The sequence below is a fragment of the Castor canadensis genome, chromosome 15 (assembly GCF_047511655.1).
Source record: "Castor canadensis chromosome 15, mCasCan1.hap1v2, whole genome shotgun sequence".
Taxonomy (NCBI): Eukaryota; Metazoa; Chordata; class Mammalia; order Rodentia; family Castoridae; genus Castor; species Castor canadensis.
The window spans coordinates 78,814,539-78,838,961 of NC_133400.1; the positions used below are offsets into that span (position 1 = coordinate 78,814,539).

Consider the following 24,423-nt stretch of genomic DNA (forward strand, 5'->3'; position numbering starts at 1 on the left):
TAATCTATGTTTAATTTCAATTTATTGCTTTAGAGGAATGTGGCATATCTTGATTTTATTAGTATGATCTTTGGCTTTTTTATAATCCATAATCAGAAATACGCAATTTCCTAAGACACAACTGCAATAGTCATATTAATTCCTAAAGCAAAGTATTCCAAACAAAACACCTTTTTTATTGTTTGTTTTTGAGATAGAATCTCACTATGTAGCCCAAGCTGGCCTCAAACTCAGCCCTCTCCATCCTTGACCCCTCAAGCACTGAGATTTCAGGTGTGTACTACCGTGCCTGACTCAGAATTTTTTTTAACTCATCTAAATATAAGGATTTAAGAAAGTTCCTAGAAATATGTAAATCTATATTCAGTTACTTAGATAATTTTCTAGCTAGCATAAATATCAGTCATTGGTATTAAGTATTTCTTAGCTTTACTACCAAAATGTAAAAAAGAAATAAGAATAACTGTCAAGCAGGGTTAAAACTGTTACATTTAGACATCTTAATTTCTTAATCTTCTATCAGTAATGGTAGCCTTATGAAAAGATAGGTATCATTAAACATGTCATCAGATAACAGAGCAGTAGAAAAGTGAAAGATACATCAAATTTAAAAAATTTTTGATATTCAAAAGAATACTTACTCTTTTGACTCCCTCTAAGAGGGTATATCCTCAGTTTTTCAATAATATCAACCAAGATCAAGGATAACAGAACCAGTGACACTGGCAGGTCAGGTAAGGAATCTGGCAGTGGGTCAGCAGAGACATTGAAGTTCTTCTGAACCTGTTTTCAGACAACCATTTAGACTCATTAAATTACTGTGCTTTTTCAATTCAAAGTTCTTTTAATAGTCTGCAAGCAGTGCTAATTTAATTATAAATACATTTACTGATAAAATTTAAAGTTTGGTTTTCTATTTCTCAGGTCTTTAGCTTCAAGAGGTTTTGAATCACTTAAAGCTGTAGTAAGGATTCATGTAAGTGGAAGAGTTTCCAATTAAAGACAAAGCTTAGCAAATGCACACAAAACATAATAGTAGGTTTCCAGTAACAGTCAAATGGGTAATTCCTTCCACCAAGACTACTAAGCAGTTTCTGAGAGTCCAGAGGATACATAGTGGCAATATATAGTCTTGGAAGACTCTTGTTCCAAGAAAGGAGAGTCCAAGTAAACATAGCTGGGCTTTCTTCCTAAATCTGCTACAGATGTCTACAAACAAAACCTGTGACAAGGATCACATTAGCCAAGCACCGGTGGCTCACGCCTGAAATACTATCTACTCTGGAGGCAGAGATCAGGAGGATCATGGTTTGAGACCAGCCCAGGCAATTAGTTAGCAAGATCCCATACCAAACAAAAATACCCAACACAAAAAAAGGCTGATGGAGTGGCTCAAGTGGTAAAGCACCTGCAAGTTTAAACTCTAGTACTGCCAAAAAAAACAAAGCATAACATTAATTTTGAAATACTGAAAGTTTTCTCTCTGAGCTCAGAAACCAGACAAAGAAACCATGACCATTCCTATTCAACACTGTACTGGAGGTCTTACCAGCATAATGAGTCAAATGAAATAAACAGTGTAAGTATTGAAAAGAAAGAAAAAATATATTATTATTCATAGACCATATAATTGTATATGGAAAAAAATCCCCCTTCATGCATTATTTCCACACACCAATGGCCAAGAGGTAGAAAAGATTTTTTAAATGATATCATTCAATGCAGGCTTGATCAACATTTTAACTTTTTGTGGAAAATGAGAAGCCAATTCTAAAATTTATGTGGAAATATAAAAGTCAAGAAAATCTAGAAGAAAACAAGAAGATAGGATGATATATTCTTCTAGTTATTTAGAACTATTATAAACCTCCAAGAATTAAGACACTGTGGTGTTTGTAAGCACAGGGATAGAAAACTTGGCAATGAGACAGAGAAGAAGTCCAGACACAAATCATTTATATGCACATGTGACTTACAACAAATGTAAGACTGCAGACAAACATGCAAAGATGGATTTTTTTACTAACTGGTGCTCAGCCCATGGATAGTAATTGGAAAATAATAAAACTTGACTCTTAAGTGCACAATATAAGCAAACTCAGTTCCAGATAGACTGAGAGTCTGAAAGAGAATGGAAAATAACCCAGACTCCAAAATATAAGCTGTGAGAATATCTTTAGAACTTTGAGGTTCAGATTCACAGTATGACAAAATCTCAAATAAGTAACTGGAAGCATTATTCATACAGGAAAGAAATTTCTACATTGGACTGTTTTTTTTTGCAGTACTAGGGATCAAGCTCAGGGATTTGCACATGCTAGGCAAGTGTCCTACCACTGAGCTGCATCCCAGCCCTTGATTTTTAGAGCCAAGGTCTCACTATGCAGTCCAGGTTGGTCTTGAACTTGCAATCTTCCTGCCTCTGCTTTCTGAGTGCTGGGATTACAGGTGTTATACCACCAAGCTTGGCACATTAGACTATTTTTAAACTGAGAACTTCTGTTCATCAAAAGATACCAGTAAAAGTCTGAAGGTAAGTCACAGAGTATAAAGGTATTGCAATAAATGTAACTGACAAAGGAAGTGTGTAAATAACACAAATCAATTTTTTAAAGATAAGAAAATAGGCAAGATGGAAAGATGCTAAGCCTCACTAATTATTGAGGAAATGAAATTTGAAAGTACATACCCACCAGAATAACTCAAACAAGATTTACAACACAAATGTGTGGCGCAAGTGTAGTGTACATTCTCTGCCAGCGTGTTCTCTACTACAGAGATTTGGCCATTGTCTTTGGAAATTTGTTTGATATTGTCTTTTACAACTGAACACTTGGATATCTTCTGACTCATCCATTCTATGCCTATGTATTTAACTAACTTAAATACATGCATATGTGCACAGGAGACATGCTCCATCATGTTCCCAGGGCTGTTATGTGTACTAGCCCAAACTGGAAACAACTGAAATGGATGGACATCAAGAATGGAACTGATAAATGAATTGGGATATTGGGCTGAGGGTGTAGCTCAGAGGTAGAGCACATGTTTGGCATGTACAAAGTCCAGGGTTTGGTTTCCAGCACCACATAAAAAATAAGTAAGTAAATAAATTGTAGTATTTTAAAAAGACGCAATAGTCTAGAGCAATGAGGGTGAATGAACTACAGCTATACACAAATCCATGAATGACCCATCATAAATCATTTCATAGATATATAAATAGAATGTAAAATTTGACTTGCCCTTATAAAATATTCAAAAACAGGCAAACTATTCTGTGTTAGGAGTCAAGTAGAAGTTACCTTTGAGGAAGAGGGAAAAGGAGTCATAGCACGTAGCATGGGGGTGGAGTTGGGCAAGTCATATTTCTTAACCTGAGTAGTGTTTGCACAGGGATTTGCTTTGTGATATTACATAAATATTGTGCATTTATGTTTGTGCACTCACTCACTTGTGTGTCACATGTCAGTGAAAAATTTAAGAAAAGGAGAAAAGAAAGATGTGTAACAGGAGTGAGTTACCATCTAAAATAACCAAAAAGGGTCAAACTCGAGATATACCATCATTTTGCAATAGTGGTGTTCCTCATAAAAAAAGAAAAAAGAAAGAAACTTTTGAAAATCTACTAAGATCCTGCTTTCCTATTTTCTAACATCTTGTAAATTAATCTTGTAATCCCAGAATGTAGGATGCAGAGGAAAGAGGACTGCTTATTCTAGGTCAGCCTGGGCTACATGGGGAGTTCTAGGCTAACCTGAACTACAGAGAAAGATCCTATATCTAAAAAAGTAAAACCATAGAGAATTCTTGTTTTTTACTTTCTTGTCTAACAAAGTTCTAACATTCTATAAGTTTTGCTTGCTATATTCCTGCCTGGTGGATACCCACTGGAGTCCTTTTGAAACCTTATTTAATCAAAATATAAACTTATTTTCAAATAGGTACAATGTGCCTTAAAACATTTATCAGTGGATATCTTATCTAAGATGTTAGAGTATAAAGGTTGTTCTTTAGGGCCTTATCAGATTCCACTTAGAACTGAGGACAATCAAACAAAACATCAAGTTGGTAGAAGAAACAAGACAAGATCAACTTGCAAATTCCTTACTTTTTGATTTTGAAATAACATTCCCTGCCTCACACAAACACAAAAGTAATGCTTTAAAAAAACTAATGAATGCTCTACAATCACACTGGTAACAATGATCTTGATAATTTAGATATATAATACACAATTTAGAAGGAGACTGGATTAAATAAACTTTAAGGAATCTGTTAGGCTCAGTGCTCTCTCAAATTCTAACAAGATCGTTTAAAATCTCAAAAATCTTGCAGCAGAAGAAATCAAAATTCCATACCTCCGTCACTGCTACAGAAAAGCTGAAACTGGGAAGCGTGGTGAGCACTACACACATCATCAGAACAGGTCTCCTAGCAAAGGAGAAAAAATAAGCAAAAGCAATAATACACAGATCAACACTTCCTGTTATGTTTTGCTAATTTCGCAGTTCCTCTTGCATTCATCTATAGCTTTTCTAAGAAGCTTAAGCACTTCCCCATTTCCATTTCCCAAATGTGTGAGTATGGCAAAGAGGAACATGTGCAAAAACTGATTTATGTTCTCGTACGAAGGGGCAAGAGGCTTCCAGATAAGGCAAATAATTAGCAAATCGTACATGGCTAAATGCATCACAGTACAAGTCAAACCATATTCAACATTTCCATCTTTCATGACTTAGAATCCTACCCAAGAATCCTACTCTCTGGTGATCAACTGGGGGAAAAAAATGTGGTTTTCTTAAATTATAGTATCTCTCATGTTGTAAAATTGATTTTCATAAAATATATTTAGGGATATAAGTTATTAAATCACTTAAAGATCACTTGGAATTTTTTTAAAATTTGGATTTTTAATAAGGGAACCAAAAAACACACACTTAAAAATTACATAATTTTTCCTTGGATTTTTTTTTTTTGTTTTGAGACAGGGTCTTACTGTGTAGCCCAGGCTCACCTCAAACTCAAGATCCTCCTGCCTCTGCCTCGAGTACAGGGATTACAGGCATATACCTCCATGCCTAGCCAAAAATTACGTCATTTTCAAAACTTGATATGTTTTTGCCAACCTAGATTTTCTTTTTTATTAGGCACACCATTAAAAGTATAAATTCTCTGATAAGCATTCCTAAAAAGAACAACTCAAGCAAATGGAACAGAATCAAAATCTATAGAAAAAATTTAAGAATAACAACTGCTTGTGAAACTTATTTTTTGACTACTTCTTAAATCTGCATGATCCATCATGCAGACTGAGAATTAATACATTTATTAATATAAATATAACATAAATATAAATATAATGTAATATAAATATATTTATATTAATATAAATATAATACTGCATCTTATGACAGGGAAAATAAAAAGGGATGTTTAGCTTTTTTAATTTATGGGAAGACAAGATACTCAAAGCTTTTTTATAATGGAATACAGAAATACATATTAACTACATTTATATGTGTGTTTCTAAATGAGGAAGTTTGGAATGCTTTCAAATTATTGACAATTTCTCCTTGACTCTGTTCCACTCCCCTCTCCCAGCCTCCTTGTACATGTCCTCTGAGTAGATGTAAGTTAGTCAGGGAGACTGCCCCTCTCTCTTGCCTGGACCCAGTATGACCTGACCAATACCAGTTATAATGAGATTGAAAAGCTTTGCTTCTTTGTCTGAGCCCAGATCCAAATTTCTGCAACACAAGGCTCCCTATGTGGCATTAACTAAACCATGCATAGGGTCCTCTTCCTCCTACTTGACCTCTAAAAGAAAAGAATGCCCAAGGGATATTTTTGGGCCTCCTCTTCAACTAAATGAACTATTCTGATTATCTCATCCACTCCCATAGTTTTAGATACCATCCATGACTCTCATATATGCTGGCCTTTCTCCTGTGCTGTGGATTTGTATACCCAACAGTTTAACATCTCCACCTGGATGTCAAAGAGACAATTCAGACTCACCTGTCTGAAGGAGAATATGAGTGCTCCCCGTACCTAGTTCAATGTGTCTTTCTATCATGTCTGACTTACTGTCCAAATCCATTTCAGATCCATCCTCTACTAACACCATACCTCATCCACTATTACCTCTCTTCTTCAACATTTCCTCACTGGTTCCCTATTAGTGCTTCTATTCTTGCTTAGCAACATTTCCTCATATTTTAAAATTGAAGTCATATCTTTAAAATGTAAAACACATCTTGTCACTGCCCTGCTTTAAAACCTCCAATGCTAGGGGAAGGGGAAATGTGTGGTTATTATTTAATGGGCACAGAGCTTTAGTTTTTAAGATGAAAAGTATTTGTGGATGAATGGTGATGGTGGTAGCACAACAAGGCAAATGTATTTAATGTCTCTGAGCTGCATACACAAAATGATTATGGTCATATATTTTATGTTATATATATTTTACTACAGTATTTTTTTAAAGTCTTGAATGGATTTGAATTGTAATTAGAATAAAATTGAACCTTTTACCCTAGTTCATGTTCTCCACAGAAACAGTTCTCTCATTTTTCCTTCTCTCCTCATTTAAAATGACCTGCCTTTCCCCCTACTTAACTTCAGCCATTCCAGCCTTCTGGTTTTTCCAAGATCCCACCAGGTTTGCCCCACCTCAGTCTTACACTGTCTTTTCCCTTTGCTGGAGGCTCTCCACCATATCTGTTCTATGTCTGGTTCTTCATTGTCAGCCATTTCTCCCAACTTGGCCATTTTTTTATCACTTTCCATATACACAAGATTTACATATTCAGCCCTGATGACTACCTGAAATCCTGCTGATTATTTTCATATGTTTGTTACTTATTACCTTCCTCTTTCCTTATCCCCTAATGTAAATTCCTTATTTACACAAGACCTTATTTTAACTGTTCACTACTTTATCTCTAACATCAAGAACATTGTTGTAGAATCATTTTTTTTTGTATAATGAACAGAAATGTAGGGAATCCTAAGGTCCCTCCTCAAGAATAAACTTAAATGAGTAAAACAAAATACATAGACTGTGCAAATTATATTAAAATTATCCAGATTCTTTTCAAAGAAATATATTCAGTATCCAGTCTTTTATAGAATTATATACAGTTATGTAACTTACTTTGAAATTCTTATATAGTAATATATGTACCTATACATATGATATATGTACATAAATAACATAGGTACCTCTCTCCCCCAACACTTTGAAGTACTTAAGTTCTAGTGGAATATGTAATTACTTGCAGTTCCAAGGTAGTGAAGCTCAGCTAGCATATTCTGAAGTATCTGATAGAACAGTTGTATGATATGAAAAGATTTGGGATAACAAATATGGAAAAAATCTATGTAATAAAATTACAGGTCCTAATAACACTGTTATAGTTTATTACAAACATTCATATTGGGAAAAATGTTAGTCTTCAATTTGAGAATAATGAAAATACAGATAAAAATTGTTTCTCACCCAAGTTCAAGAACTCAATGATGCTAGAGAATGTCTGGCACATAGTGGTAGTCAATAAATACTAAATCAATGAAATATACCAATCCAAGTCCATGTCTTCTTTAGTCAGAAATAATTTTAACCTATGATTGAAAATCTTGAGTTACTTCTAAGACTTGCTTAGAATTTATTAATGAGAGTAACGAATTGAATGGTGTACTCTCCAAAAAGATATATTGAAAACTGAACCCTCAGAGTCCCTCTGGATGTAACCTTATCTGGAAATGGAGTATTTGCAGAGATAATCCAACTAAAATAAAATCATTAAGGTAGGCTCTAATCCAATGTGACTGGTATTCTTACAAAAACAAGGAAGTTTGGTGAAAACATTCTTTAGGAAAACATAGGAAGAATGCCACCTGACAATAAGGGCAAAAACTGAAGTGATATATGAATAAGCCAAGGAATGCCACAGACCCCAAAAGCCACCACAGGCACAAGAAGGGTAGGGAAAAATTCTCCTTCAGATCTCTCAGAAAGACTATACATCTTGGTCTTTGACTTTTAGACCTCAAACTGTGAGACAATAAATTTGCATTGTCTATGCCGTATAGTTCATGGTACTGTGTTATGCTATTTCTAGGAAAGGAATACAGATTTGGCTACTAGAAAAGGGATGCTGCTTCAAATACTTGAAGATGCAGAGGTGACTTTGGAATCGAACAATGGTTAGAGGCTGGAAGAGTTTTGAAATGTTCAATAGAAAACACCTAGACTGCTAGTAGAAGTATAGATATTAGAGGAAATTCTGGTGAGGGCTCAGAAAGGAAAGAAAAGGGCTGTAGAGAAAGCTTTCATCTTTTTCAAAAAGAGACATATTGTTATGAACAAAATGCTATTAGAAATAGCAATAAAGATGCTTTCGGTGTTTAAGATGGGGATGAGGAACAAATTGCTGGAACTAGGAGAAGAGGTCTCTTTTATAAAATGGCTGAATTGTGCTCTGTTAAGTAGTAAACAGACCTTTTAAGCAATGAACTCAGATCCTGAGCTGAGGATGTATCTAAGTAAAATCTTAAAGTCATGATTTGCTTTCTCCTTGCTACATATAGTAAAAGAATAAAGAAGGAATTGTTTAGCAAGCAAGAAACTAGAATTTGAATATTTGAAAAATTCTCAGCCTATTCATATTGCAAAAAACATGTTTGAAAGGTAACACCAAGATTCTGGCTTGTGAATCCAATCAACCACTTTCAGTAGGAACACTGCTGACCTAAACCAAGGATGAGCAAGATGGGTTGAAATGAAGGAAAAGCTGTTGGGTTTCTGGAACTCTAGGGAGTAAACCAGATTATAGAATTATTTGTCTGCAAACATGTTATCCAAAAAAAAAAAGGAAGAATAACTCTGATTCAGAAGCTGGAGAGACCGATGCTGCAACCCCAGGCCCAGTAGTTCCTTCTTTCTTTCAATACAGAGGGCGGGGTCACCAATTAGGCCCTGGAGTTGGGGTCATCAGCTTGGTGGGCCTGGAAGGTCAGCCCAGAGAACAGAGTATCCAGACACAGAATTTTTTTCTCAAGCCTTAAAACCTAATGGAATTTCCCCTCCTAGGTTTTGAACTTGCTTGGGACCTGTGGCTCCCTTTCGCCTTCCAATTTCTCCCTTTAGAATGGTAATGTCTATCATGCTCCATCATTGTATTTTGTCAGCATGTAACTTTTTCTCTGGTTTCACAGACTCATGGATGGAGAGGAATTTTGATCCAGGCTGAAGCATTCTCCCAAGTCTCACTTATCACTGATAAGGATGATTTATATGGTAAGCTTTGAGATCTTGAGTTGATGTTTAGATGAAATTTTGAACTTAGAATTGATGCTGTAATGATTAAGAAGGTTTTTTTGGAGATGTTGGGGAAAGTGAATCTATTTTCCACATGGGAAGAACATGGATCTTGTGAGTTCAGAGTATAGAATGCTATGGATTGAATTTTGTCCCCTACAAACAGTATGCTTGCACCCCAGTTCCCAGGACTTCAGAATATTAATATTTGTAAATAGAGATAATCAAGTTGAAATGGGGTAGGATCATGGAGCCTAACCCAAAATGACAGTCGTTCTTTTAAAATGGGCAAATTTGGACATAGACATGTACAAAAGGAAGACTATGTAAGGAAAATGTCACATAAAGATGAAGACAGAGACCAGGGTGATGCATCTATAAGCCAAGGAATGCCAAAGATCACTAGCAAGCCACCAGAAGCTAGGAGAGCAGCATGGAACAGATTTTCCCTTTTGTCTCTCAGAAGGCACCAACCTTGTTTGCACCTAGATCTCAGGTTTCTAGTCATTAGAACTTTGAGACACTGTATTTCTTTTAAAGTGAAGAAGTTTGTGGTACCTTGTTATAGGGACCCTAGAAAGCTAATACAAGTAATCGAATTTATGCTAGAAATATCATAGACACATCTTTGAAAGTCTACTCATGCTCAGCTATGGTACAGATCAGCTGAAGAAAAGAACTGGTGGACATGTGTAACTGCCAGATGAAAAACTGAGAGCACTAAGACCTTAGTGGACATCTACTAGCAATGAGAAGGACTCTCTCAATAGTGGGGCTCATGAAAAAAGGGCTGAGTTTAGGCACAGTGGGTTAAGCTTCCAGTTTGTGCAGTAAGAATTCTGGCCCTGAGGTCAGTCACAGAGGAAGCATGGCATAGGCAAAGGACAAATAATTACTTGGGAAATGACTCTGCTCAGAAACTTGTGAAGATTCTCTATTACCTAGCTCATCAAGTCCAAGTTTCCAGACCTGCCTGTTTTTGAAGCCTCCCCACAATGTGATCTTAAATCCCAACACATAATAACATTACCTCTCTACACTGCAATTTCATGAGTCCATACTGTGTGCCAAAGGTGATAGAAAACCATGCACATACATCACTTGAACCCTACAACCAGCCTCTGAGTGATGATGAAACTGATGCTGAAGGTATAATTTCTTTCACCCAGTTCCCTCAGTAGGGAGTGAAAGATGAGCTCTAATCCAGGTCTTTCTGACTCTACAACTCACACTCCTAACCATATGCTACCCAGGTCATTTCTCCCTGATTGCTCCTTGCTAAGCAGTTGATATTCTCCAATCCCTTAAAAAATATGTATGCTTATTCTTCTGTCGGTTCATTATTCATCCTCTTCCTCTGTCTTCCCACTCCTATCTTTTCAAGCTCAGCTCAAACCAAGCTTGCCTTGTGAGACCCTCTCTGAGTACTCTGAGCACAGTGTTTTCCTTCTAAGCCTGAGTCCACACAATGCATGTACTGGAAACTTGCTGAGCACAAGGCTGTACCGTGGCTGATGGGGTAGGGGAGGGAGGGAGACAGAAAGAATGAATTAAAAAAAAACACCTCCCCCAACTATCAGTGTTAAGTTTTGATGGTATTCTCCAGACCAATAATATTTTAGTGTGGGGAGGGTGTCACATAAAATTTAGTGATTTTTTTGGCATAATACTTTATATTACTTTCTAATTTTTTTATGTGCATTCTCCACAGTAGACTACAACATCCCTGATGTAATGCCTAATATAGTTGGCTATCACCCTGTAGTATCCTGCAAATTGCAATAACTAGAATGAAGAATTTGTATAGGGAAATAATTTGGACCACTAGGCAAAGGTCAGAGGATAGATGGTCTTGAATGCTATACTAAGTACCAAAATAAAGTGACTGGTACACCTGAGGTCAGCCTGTAGACAACCCTGCCAGGCAGTCAATAACTATTCAGTAAATATTTTAAAATGGATTGCATGAATGGAAAATTGGAATTGGAAAGAAATGCATGTAGGTAAAAATGTAGGTGCTTAAACAAACCCTTACAGTGGACTATGATGAAGATGGCATGTCATCTCATTTGCAGAAGACACAAAGTCAAGTGAGACTCCCATCTTTCAGAATGACACAATCAGGATATTCTAAAGATTTCAACTGACTAGAAAGATGGCTAACACCAATATAGTGATATTTAGTGGGGATAATAATAAACTACTGAATTCAACTACCCTTCCATTTGTCCACTTGCCTAAACTGTGTTAAATGCATGAAAGCAAAGACCCAGTCTGACCTCAGAGCATTTACAGGGCTGTAGTTGTTGCCAAAGGATTGGGTGAAGGAATCTTGCATTGAAAGCAAGGGTTGGGGGTGGTTTTTTTTAAATATTTTTATTAGTGTATAACAGTTATACACTAATAATGTCAACTGTTATTGACATTTCCAATATACAAATATTGTACCCTGGTTTGGTTTATCCCCTCCATTATTCTCCCTCTTCCCCAACTCCTCTTCTTAAAATGACTTTGATAGGTTTCAGTGTTCCAGATTCATACATGTGTTCTCCAGTTCCATCCATTTGCTTGTGAATGACAAAATCTCATTCATCTTTATGGCTGAATAATATTCATATATATATATATATATATATCACATTTTCTTAATCAATTCATCAGTGGTAGGGAATCTGGGCTGTTTCTATAGCTTGGCTATTACAAATAATGTTACAATAAACATGGGTGTTCAGGTGTATTTATTATATCCTCACTTACATTCTTTTGGGCATAGGCCCAGGAGTGATATCGCTGGATCATCTGGTGGTTCTACTTTTAGTTTTTTGAGGAGCCTCTGTACTCCATCCTGCTTTCTATAGTGGTTGTACTAACTTACATTCCCACCAACAGTGTTTAATCAATTGTATTCTTAGTAATGAAACCAGTGACCAAGTAGCCAATAAAGTCAGTAGTATTTATTTGGATACGGAAAACAATAGCTACATCAACAGGATATCAAGGTATCAATGAGATATTTAGACATCAAAATGGCAAGCAGCATTGCAAAGAGATTTCCCAATAAAAGACATAGAAACCATGGGACAAGAATGACTGATAGAATTCTGCACACTGGAAAAGAGAAAACATCAGAACAGCATGGAACATAGATGAGATAACAGAGGGACATGACTGCCTTCAATTGTCAAAAAAAAAAAGTTCAAGCAGCTACAGTAAACTCAGAGAAATCACCCCATGGACTCATTTTGGGGAGTTGTCATCATATAAGTGGCAGTTTATACTTTGAGAGTGAATGAAATGCTCAAAGAGTAATAAAAAGGAGAAGTCAGAGAGCAATGTGCAAAGTTCCTGGCCGTGGTCAAGTTCACTGTTATGTAAAGGAATGGCAGAGGAGGGTGAAGTCCACAGGAAGATGAGAAGGGAAGCTACATGGTGGCAGGTTTTGTCTCTACATAAGGAAATAAGGAAGACTGCTCTAGTAATTACAGCCACAGAAAATAATGGGTTCCTTATAAAATTGGAGGTAGATTGTCTAACCCTATTGTGAGAAATAGTGTAGACAGTGAACTCTAAGATTTCCTCCTGCTTTGGTAGTCTGTGGAATAATGTCAACATTTGCTTCTACATGCAAGGGGAAGAGTAGATGTTTTAGGGTGGGGCAGGATGCTTTTTTAAAGAATGCATTCATATGCCACATAATGACATTTCAGAAAATGAAAGGTCATACATGACGGTGGTTCCAGAAAAGATTATAATGAAGCTGAAAAACTCTTATCACCTAGTGATACTGTAGTCAAAATATTATCACAGTGCAATGCATGACAACATGTTTTTAGCGATGCTGGTGTAAGCACGTATATTTTACTGCCAGTCATATAAAAGTATAGCGATATAAGTATGTGCTGTACATAGCAATGGATAATGACAATGAGCTAGTTTGTTACCATGCTACACTTTGATTGTTTTCCTTCTACAGAAAAAAGTTTCTGACCCCCTGGCAATGCGCAAGGAGACACCTCATTGGTGGTGTTGCTCTTATGTCAGTCAGGAGCAGAGCAGATGACAGTTCTTTGTTCATCCTAGCTTGATGCCTGGATCAGTGGCCAAAGCTGTTTCATGCCTAGGGCACAAAATAAAATAAAAAAAGAAAAAAGTTTCTGGGAGGAAAGTTAGGTAGGCAGAAATAGAAAATTGTTAATGAGTACAGAGGTGCAGATGGATAGAAGGAATAACTTCTAATGTTCCACAAAACATTAGAATAACTATGGTTGATATCAATTGGCTGAATATTTCAAAATAGCTAGCAGAGAGGATTTTGAATGTTCCCAATGCAAAGAAATGACAAATGTCTAAAGTGACAGATATGCCAATTATCCTGATCTATTACACATTGAATACACATACTGAAATGTCATACTATGTCCCAAAAGTACATATAATTACTATCTGTCAATTAAAAATAAAAATATATTTAAATTTTTAGTTAAAAAAAGTTTAGCTGAGCACGGTGGTACATACTTGTAGTTCCAGCACTCAGAAGGCTGAGACAGGAGGATTGTGAGTTTGAGGCCAGTCCTAGGCTATATGGTGAGACCCTGTCTCAAAAAAAAAAAGGACTGGAAATGTAGTTCAGTGGTAGAGTAGCACTTGCCTAGCATGAGGAAGGCCCTGGTTTCTATCCCAGCACTGCAGCAATAATAGTAAGTTTACCATAAGACAGTGTGCTATGTTATGCCAGCAAGCCTCTTACATCTGTGTTTACCACATTCTCAATTGTATCAGGAGACACATTTCTCAGAAATCATTAAGCACATGTAACTCCACTGTCCTGTCAACAAGGGCTGGGAGGGAATGAAGGGAAGAAAGGAAGCAAGTAAGGCTAAGTTAATTAACAAAACTCTCTGCATGTTCCCTTGAACAAAAACAATCAGGACAAATGGACTGACATTAAATCTAGTTATAAAAATGAGTGGAGCCATGCCAGAATCTCAAGCATATGGTGACCCATGGTCTCTTTGGAATGAGTGAGGCAAAAGAGATGAAGTAATGGAATATGGTGACATATTGCATATGGTGGGAAAAGAAAAGCTACTCTTCCTGATTTACATAAGGTAGGGTAAAGGGCATAAAAGAGTAAAGAAGAGAAACCCTGCAGTCAAGTATGACAAAATCATTATTCCTTGAGTACATAGGAAGGTGACAGTTCCAGGAATGTTCCTGGAAGAAGTGATATTAATGCCAATGTTTAGTTAGCGGTACCTTCCCAGGACCTCAGGACGTGCTCAAAAGAGCAGGTTCTGTTTCCTACATTGCATGGCAGCCAGTCTGTGCGGAGATGGAACCAGTGCTGTGCATTTCACATGTAGATGCTACTCTATGGGACGGGGAGGTGCTCAAGAGACAGAGGCTTGGGAGCCAGTCTTGGCTCAACTATTCCTGGCTGTAAGAACTCTTGACTCTTGTGCCTCATTTTTAAAATGGAAGCTATAAGTTTTCTTATATGTAAAAGGTAGGGAATTGACTAAAATAATCAATGTGTTTAGAATTATGCTTAGTACATAGGAAAAGGTCAATAAATTTTTGCTCTTATTTTATTATGACTGTTCCTTATGCTGCTACTACTCCTACTACAGGTGGACAGCAAAAATGTCATCTAATTTGTTAAGGACTTAAGGAAGGTAAAGTGTTACTCCAGCTATTGGGGTCTTTCAAACTTGGCATTTCCCAGAATTCCTGACATGTTGAGTACTGAGAAGGACGGAAGGAAATACCTCAAATACAGCTCTGGGTCCCCAGACCACCTAGAAATTGCCATCAATCCTCCAGGATTATCCTGACCCAGTGGTTTCACACATGTATAGATCTTCCAGGAAAGGGTCTCTTACTTACTGGAATATACAGTTGGGTGGTTGTATTAAGTGAAAATAATAAATGCAGATTAAGCAATGCTCATTGAGTGCTTACTACCTGCTAGGCACTATTCGAGAAACTTTACGTACAGAATCTTATGCAGTTTCTTAAAACAACACTCCAAGACAGAAACTTGATTGTTCCTGTTTTGCTCTTAAGAAAAGTAAAGCTCCAAGTATTTAAGTGACTCACACAGTTCTCACAGTCAGTGTCAAAGCTGGGATTTGGGTCCAGGTCTGCTCTTTGTTAGCTGTATTTCTGGGGCAGACTCTTTACTAACTCATGGCTCCCTCTCTCTACAGACAAGCCTCACAGGGCTCATGATGCCAACATGGAGCTTCAGGAAGGCCCTCAATCTCACCGACATGAAATCTGTGAATGCTAAGAATCTATCAAATTTCTAATAAAAACTATTTATTATCCTACAAATGTAATTCATACTTTCAATCCCTACACTCTACAGTAGCAATTATTTTTGTATCATCTTCATTTAGCAATTAAGATAAGATACCCTATCATATGTATTACTACATATAACATCCAAATACACAGCTTTGGGAATCATATATAACTAATACCAAAATATACACCTTCGGAAGAAATGTATCCTAATGACTTTAAAAGAGTCGCATTTTTCTCAAAACATACTTGGCATTCAAAGTGAGGAAGAGTAAAGGAAAAATTGCCTGAGATGGAGGCAACTGGATGGACTCAGACAGATCTGGGTTTGATAATCTGAACTTCAGCACTTACTGCATCTATCTCTTGACAAAGTTAATCATTTCATTAAATTTCTGTTTCTTGTCTCTAACAAGAAAAGGCTAACACTTACACCACACTGGGTTGTCATAAAGTTCAAATATTGTAGCATAGTTCCCAGAAAAGTATTTAGTGGTTGTTTCTTCTCTTCAATGCCATAGAATGATAAAGATAGTGTTCATGAAAGAGGCCATGAGGAAATAGCTTCATAGTTCACTGAAATTATAGATAAAATGTCCTTTCTATATACCTATCAAAACACTGTGGTGAGACACACCCACAAACAGAAACTAAAGACTAGGGAAGGATTTCCCCAAAGAAATCTCTGAAAAACGTAATTGTGGTAACAAATCAAGACACTAGCACAGAACGAAACACCTGGACCAGATATACAAAAAGAAATCTGAGCAGACACCAGAGGTGACTAGAATACAGCATGCTCTGGGGAGAGGAAAGAAAGGGCTAGTTCTCTTCCTTAATCTCAACTGCCCCAAGATATTGGTACCTTGTCCTTCAAAGAGATAGTGTAGGGTAGTGGTTAGCAGTATCACTTATGGAGCCATGCAGACCAAGGGCCAAAGTCTGATTTTTTTCACTCACTAGTTGACTGGCTTTGGAAAAGTTGCCTAATCTGACTCATCGACAGCTTCCACTTGAGAGCAAGAATGATAAATTCATTAAAGTATCTACTTCTCAAAGTAAAATACTGCAATAAGAGGGTATAAAGTGAAAAGAGATCTATATTTAAAGTACTCACTACATAATAAATGATACATAAAGAAGAAATTACAGCTTAATAATCAGAATAATAGTGATAATCATCTTAAGTGATGTGCAAAGGTTGCTGCCTAGATGATGTTCAGAGCATAGTCCTAGAGATTTGAGCAAATGTGAAAAAACATCAATTGACCCAAGAGCTGTTTCTTGGGCTGTAGTGGGCCAGCTTCCCTCTGGTTTATTCTTGATATCATTTCGACCGTCCACTATTCCCTCAAAATTCCTGATCTAGCCAAGGGTCTTGGACAGTCCAAGGAACAACTAAGGGGTGTGAGAGATGGAGAGCCCAGCTCAGCTCCAAGCTACCCCATTGGTGACTCTGGGGCTCTGCCTGGTAAAAAGCATGCCAACCACAAATGGTATGATCTCTTTACTAAGAGAACTGAAAGTCCTCCAACAAAGTTCAGGAAGCCAGATGTAGTCATCAGTACCTGAAGAACGCTTCATGAACTCCACCCACGCTTCACCTTTCTCTTTCAGTACTACCATCCCTAAGATATTTCTAGCTATATTGCATCATGTATTTTTTTTTACATTTCTGTCCTTATTTATGTAAAAATTCTCACATCCTTGCTTTTCAAATGTCTTCTATGTTGTTCAACTTCAAAATAAAAGATCAGTAAGAATGAGAATTTAACTTATCCAAGAAAATAAAGAAATCCCAGATGAGTAAAAATCAAATCAGAAGATCTACGAAGAAAAGCACATTAATCATGGATTACTTGTTCCCAATCTCTGTACATCGATCAGTATAGTTTTTGGGAAACTGCTAGTTAAGCCAAGCATTAAATCTTGATTTCTTTGAAATATTTCTATATTGTTGTGAAAGTATTTTCTCCATACAAAGGTAACAGAATTTATAAATATAGTAAAGTGGTATTTTTTAAATGTAAGGAAAGGAAGTGGTTGCCTAAGACATTTTAGTTGGTTAATGGTCAAATTGTGCCTCAGACCTATAAAACCCAATGTAAACATTTAAAAACAGACATTACTTTCAAGTTTATGTAAAATTCTCCATTATCATCTTGTGATGATGATTTGTGTGACTTAATTCTGATAACTTTATGCAGTTTAGTATGTAGATAAATTAGGTCTACATTTACTACTTAGGGTGTCATGGACTTAAAGTGATACCAATCTTCCTAACACATGTAATTTGTTATTGCATGTTATTATATGTTATTAAATAACCATCAAAAATGTAGAAGATGCTATAAGGTCAGCACATTTACAGAAACAGTGATTGTAAGTCCACCATTAATCCTACCTTCTATACTTGTGCCATGCTCACATTCTTACATATAATACCAGAAAATATTTGAAAGGAGCCCAGGGTTTCCCTACTGAAGAATCTTTTACTGCCAGGTGTGGTGGTACATGCCTTTAATCCCAGCATGCTAGAGGCTGAGGCAGGAGGACACCATCTCAAAAAAAAAACCAGAAAAAATTGTTTTACTTACCATCCTGTGATTCTTCTGTAAAGATGACGCTTCTTATATAAGAGAACTTTTATGGGAACCCAAATTAATAGAGTCACTGAAGCCACATAGGCAATAGAACAGGAAACAATCAGCCAATAGTGTGTCTTGTCCGAGCTTTTGCTTGTCTTTTGGTAGGCAGTGGCAAACTGTTCCATAATCACAAGGGTGGGAATGCAGAAAGCAGCCAACTCCAGAAGCTCAAAAAACACCAACTTAATTAGCTTTCCCGAAGCCATCTCAAGGAAGAACAGGTGGTAGAGGACCTGGAGAGCCTCCTGTGATTGTGAGCAGCATATGGACACACGAAACTGAACTAGGATCAAGTTCCTTGTACTCCAATCACTAGCCAGTGAGTTTATTCTTTTATTGACCCTTATATGGTTCAATGATCTTCTAACTTAACAACCATGGTCTCTTAAAGAAACAGGGCCATTGTGTAAATGATCACTAAATGTATTTACACTTCCATCATGAGAAGCCAAATGAACTCTAAAGCAGATCTTAGAACACTGGTTTAAAAATGGGGGGGATTAAGTAATGTTTATTGCTAATTTTAGCACAAAGCCATTTATATAATATTCAACCCTTATTAGGGAAACCATTGGAATAATAACATTTTAGATTTAAAGGAGAAGAATAGATATCATCTAGTCCCCTATGTTTATACCTAAGAGAATTCAGACAGAAAGGGAGATACTCAAACTCTGACTCTTTTTTCTTCCTCATTTTTCTTCAAAATGCTTGAAAAGCAAGTTTGGATTCAGTTTGTCAATTTCCTAACCAGGATCCTTCCTGATACTTATGACATTTATTTATTAAGGTGCATTGATTAAAATTATTTTACTTCACTGCTCCGGAAACTAGCATAGTGCTATTAGAAACCTGTTATCAGGATTAACACATTAACAGCACTCTGCAGCTAGTCTAAAAGCATATCAAATACTTAAAAGACAATTGTGTCCATGAATATCCCTTCTTCAAAAAACATATTTGAGCACCTATGATGAGCATTTTACTAGGTGTTAGGGTGTGAAGTGAAATGAATGACAGAGATTCCCACACTGAACACACTCATAGACCAATGGAGAAAACAAACCTATAAACAATAAGAAAGAGCAAAGGTCAGGAGAATACACTAAATGTTGTGGTCATTCACAGGAGAACTTCATCTTTGGGCCATGGGAAAAGGCAGGAAAGATAAAAGATAATCAAGATGGATGATGGGTGTTGGTGACATTTCAGAAAGAAAAATAAAAAGACAAGCAAGTTGTGTTGATTAGGAAGAATCTGGTGCTGCATAGCAGATAATAAGGGATGATGGTGTTAAAAAAAAAAACTCAGTCGGGGCCTACATCATAAAGGTTTTATGAAGAAATGGGGAATCCTGGCAGGAAGTGAGAAAACAGTGTTTTCTATATACAAGGATCATCAGTGTTGACATGGATGAAGGACAGAAGGGGCTCCACCAGGAGGCAGGGAAGGTAGCTGGGAGACAGAGTAGGCACAGCAAGAAGCCACAGGCTCAGCCAACACAAACAGAGTGGAGGGATCAGGATGGCATTGCATCAGCAGGCCCTGACACTGGTCCCTTCTGTTATTATTATTATTGTTGTTGATACTGGAGATTTAATTTAGGGCCTTGCACTTGCTAGGCAAGCACTCTATTATTTGAGTTCTGCTCACAGCCCTTTTGTTTTTAGTTTGTTTGTCATGTAGAGTCTTGTGATTTTTCCCAGACTGGCCTCAGTCAAGGATCCTCCTACCTCCACCTCTGAAATAGCTGGGATTACAGATGTGACTCATGTGCCTGGCATGACTCTAGTCCCTTCTCTAAACTTGCTTCTGTAGATGGCTTTCCCCTCCCTTGTCAGTCTGATGCAAACCAGCATCTCTCTAGGTTTCTGTCTCTCCTCTAATTTTCTCCTGGTTCATGATTTCCCTTCACCTTTAATTTCAGAGATAACACTGATAGCATTATCATTCATGTGACATGACCTGCTGTGCTCTAGCACATAGAATGCTCTGATTACTTGCTTGTTTTCGAGAGGGAGGAAGGCTGTGATTCTTGTTCTCTGCCCACAGAGAGCCCAACGCCATATCAAGAAATGTTGACTGTGTTAATATGTCATCCATGGAACATTTACTGTGTACAAATCATGTGATCCTTATTGGAGATGACACAAAAGCACAGGTAAGACTGAGAGTGTTTAGAGAGAGTGTGGGCAGGTTAGGGCTGGGAAGAGATACATTGCCCACAGAACTCCATCCTCCTTCTCCAGCCACATGATCAGACAGATGGAGTGTCCAGCAATCAACATAAGGCCTGGCTTCAGTTGAGTCACTCAGATTTCCAACCCTTAGAAATGTGAATTAAGAAGCATGGGGAGAATTTAGTAAGTGGTGCTATACAAGGTCATGATTTTGATTCAGAATTAGAGGAAGCCAAAATTAGAGGTGCTAGAACCATTTCTGGCATACTGTTAATACTAGTAACTATCTGATGAATGAATGAATGAATGAGTGAGTAAATGAACAAATGAATGGACAAATGACTAGAAGCCAGGCAGTAAGAGAAGAGAAATCAGTACCTGAGGATGCTGATCTGAAGAGTAAAAAGACTGGATCAGATGGACAGGGAAAGGCAAGCATGCCAAGTAAGACCCATCCCTCCAGGTGCCTCAGTGTTTGAATGCTCTGTTCATCTGAACTCTTACAAAGGGAGTCTTTGTTCTTTGCAATAAAAAAGGATTAATAGCTCTTTACAATAGCTAACATATGGAACCAGCCTAGGTGCCCAACAACCATGATTAATGATAAAGAAAATGTGGTACATACACAATGGAGTATTACAAAATTATGTCATTTGTAGGAAAATGTGTGGAACTGGAGATTATTATGTTAAGCAAAATAAGTCAAGCTCAGAAAGACATATATCACATGTTTTTGCTTATATGTGGAATCTAGACCTTAAAAAATAATGAAATGATTTTAGAAGGGAAATTGTTTGTGGAGGGGAGCCAGCAGGTAAGATGAGGGTGAAAAGAAGAGAGTGATAGAGATGTGACTGTCATAGAAGTATATTATGTATATGTGTGAAAACAGCACAACGAAACCCACCAAAAACTGGCAAAAGAGAGTGGAGGATTCAGGGTAGTTAAAAAAGAATAATATAGATAGGGTGAATTTGATCAAAGTACATCACATGCATATTGTAACTATCAGAATGAAACCCTTTTACATAATTAATTTATGCTAACTTAAAAAAATTTAAAGGACTTGAGCATAGGATAAAGGGGCAGATTTAGAAGCTGAGGCCAAATATCACTCAGAAACAACATGCATACATGCTGGATGATTCAAAGGGAAAAAAAGTAGAGTTCACAGGGAAGGCTTCCTGGAGGAGGTGAGCTGGGGCCTTTATTGATCTTTTCGTTGATGTGAAGCAATGCCTACATACTGCTACAGCCATCTTCTTTGCAGGGTACATTGACATTTCCTTTGAAAAAATTTCTAAGGAGCTGTCAGAATAACTCAAGGGGCAGAGTGCCTGCCTAGGAAATGTGAGGTCCTGAATCCAAACCCTAGTACCACCAAAAAAAGAAAAAAGTTCTAAGGATATCCACAAGGGAGTAGGGGAGGTTGTGGGAGAGAAAAGCAAGCTGCAGATACCATGTGTAACAACCAAACACACAGTAGCACAATCCCTTTTTTGTTTTCAAATATTGTAGTTGTAGGGCTGAGGATACAGCTCAGTGGTACAGCACTTGTCTAACACACTCAAGGCCCTGGGTTCAATTCTCAGCACCACAAAAATAAATAAAATGTCGTAGATGTGCTTGAGAGTTTACAAATCCAGAAAGTTTCTTATCAGGTTGTTAACAGCGCTGTCCCTGGGGAAAAATGGGGGAGGTGGGGTGAAGGGAATTTTTATCTTTTATTAATATTGTCATAGTTTGAATACTGCACAAGCATAAAAACTAGAAAGTAATTTTAGACTAAGAAAAAAATCAAGTTAAAAGATGGTTGCAATTTAATAAAATTTTTTAACCTCTCCTTGATCAGTTTATGTCCCCATTGTTTTTCCTTAAAGCAAAAGCCACATAAACGAATTTCACTTCCACTTATCCTTTTAATGGTGGTACTAAAGAGGCAGTAAAAAAGCCAAGCAGCAAGCTGAGACAGGGGAAAGGTATCAGTCATTATTTCCTGGCTGGGCACTGGGGCTGAGCTGGATTGCTTTCTCTTGCTGTGGTAGGAGAAGGCTGAAAGGCATGGCCTGTATCTTGTGACTCTTCCTTTAAGTGTTTTCTTTTCTGTGCACCCTTTCTTTACCCACTTTGTCCACACACTTCCTTCTTGGGATCAAAACACCTTTAAGCTCTTCTATAGTAGCATTTATTTATCTCCCTGTATCATTGGTTTACATATTGGGTCCCCTAAAAAAATAAACTCCTCAAAAGTAGGGAACATCTCCTTTCATCTTAGTATTGTCATTTCTCAGTCCAGTGTCTAACACACAATAGACCCTTACCACATATTCATGAAGGAATGAATAAATAAATGAAGTATAAGAGAAGTAGGAGGTACTTAGAGAAATGTGTAGCGCTTTGGTAGTAGTTAACTGTTCTTTTATTCCAAGGAAGTGCTGTCTCTCACACTGACATTTCTGAAGGAGAAATCATGTGCCATCTGTCCCAATATAATCCATGCATTCAGCCCAGAAATCAATTTCCTTGCTTGGTCCCCCCTTACCCTTGCAGTGTGGAGTCCCATTTATAGCTACCAGTCTCCTTCCTCCATATAGCTCCTTAGGGTCCCAAGGAAAGATAGACAAGACAAAGTCCTGGTGGATTACAGAATCAACTAATCTCTCCATGTGCATATTCCATAATGGATTTGAACACTAACAAAGGAGGCTGGAGAGAGCTGTCTGGTATTTGTTTGGTCAAAAGCATAACTTTCAATAATTTAAGTCTTCAGCCTTTTTGAAGTGTCATTTGCCTGAATTATACTTAAGACACTGGCAAGTGGAAAAGGTTCCTCCATGAGTGACAGCTTGACAAAGAAAAAGAATGCCATTATGCCACAATTAAGCTAGCAGGAAGAAATAATGCCAGAGCCTGACTTGGAAACACAGGAAAATGAAAGAGGGCTTAAAAGGTACCTACCCTTCGGTGGGGACACATTTACTCCAGTCCTGATTTGTTCCCTTCTAAGTCCCCTGACGAATCTGCCATGCAATTGTACTGCCAATAACTGGAAGGACATGGAGGGGGTCATTTTCAAATCACCCAAATTCTTTACTTGGATTAGTCCAATACCGATTTGAAGGACCCTGTGCCTTAGTCGAATTTCATGCTGAGTTTAAGAACTTCCTGCTAGAAAACACATTTGATTTTCTGAGCTGGATCCCGGGTAAAACAACTGAGAGTCTTGTGGTTAGAGTTCACTTCCATGTAGGAATGTTGATGCAGTGTTTTTTATTTTAGTAAGCAGAAGATATCATTCTGTCCAGAGGAACACCTGTTCTCTACACTTCCAACTGTCATTTCCTTCCTGCAGGCAGGAAGTCAAAAATCGAAATTCTCTAAAATTATTAGTGAGATCATTTGTAATCTCAAGGTTTGTTCATTGTTTTCAGCATTGGGTCAGTGAAACAAAATGTACAAATGGTCAGGAATGTTCTGGCACATTGTGGTTTGTTTCCTGTGATCATATGGTGTTGATGTGCAAAAGGGCAGGAGCTGGTGGCGGTCAAACTGCTTTCGGGATCAAGCTGGATCTACAGAGAGCCTGGGGAGGAGGTAGAAGCATTTTCCTGGGCCTAAGTTACTGATTATTTACAATTTCTAAAGAGCTGCTGATCCTCCTAAGCAGGTGCTACCAAATAAATCACCTGAGGGGAACTGAGTGAGGTGATGACACCCTCTGTTGTATGCCCTCTTCACCAGTACTGTACTATCATGATGTGAACCGTACTAAATTCATAGATTAGGACAAAGTATGTTTTCACTGTCCAGCTATTAAATAATACAAGCAATTTTATAAGTGCAAAAATGATACTATATTCACTTTTGTAACCCTTTCCTAACTGGTGACTCTTCTTGAAATTAACAAAATGTAAAGGATGTCCTTATTTTTAAAAAATAACTTTGTCCCCTTGAAATGCTTTTC

At 37.4% G+C, this 24,423-nt stretch overlaps 1 protein-coding gene and 1 pseudogene across 1 annotated transcript in view; one reads left to right on the plus strand and one right to left on the minus strand.

Moving 5' to 3' along the window:
* Nucleotides 1-20,411, minus strand: part of Tmem236 (transmembrane protein 236) — a 38,812-nt gene extending 18,401 nt beyond the window's left edge. Inside the window, exons 1-3 of the mRNA XM_020180981.2 lie at nucleotides 18,229-20,411; nucleotides 4,362-4,434; nucleotides 642-783 (exon numbers count right to left, since the gene is read on the minus strand). Of these exons, the coding sequence (XP_020036570.2) occupies nucleotides 642-783; nucleotides 4,362-4,434; nucleotides 18,229-18,485 (472 nt within the window). The 5' untranslated portion in view covers nucleotides 18,486-20,411. The remainder of the gene's footprint in view (nucleotides 1-641; nucleotides 784-4,361; nucleotides 4,435-18,228) is intronic.
* Nucleotides 13,312-13,455, plus strand: LOC141417753 (small nucleolar RNA SNORA48; annotated as a pseudogene).
* Nucleotides 20,412-24,423: the final 4,012 nt, after the last annotated feature.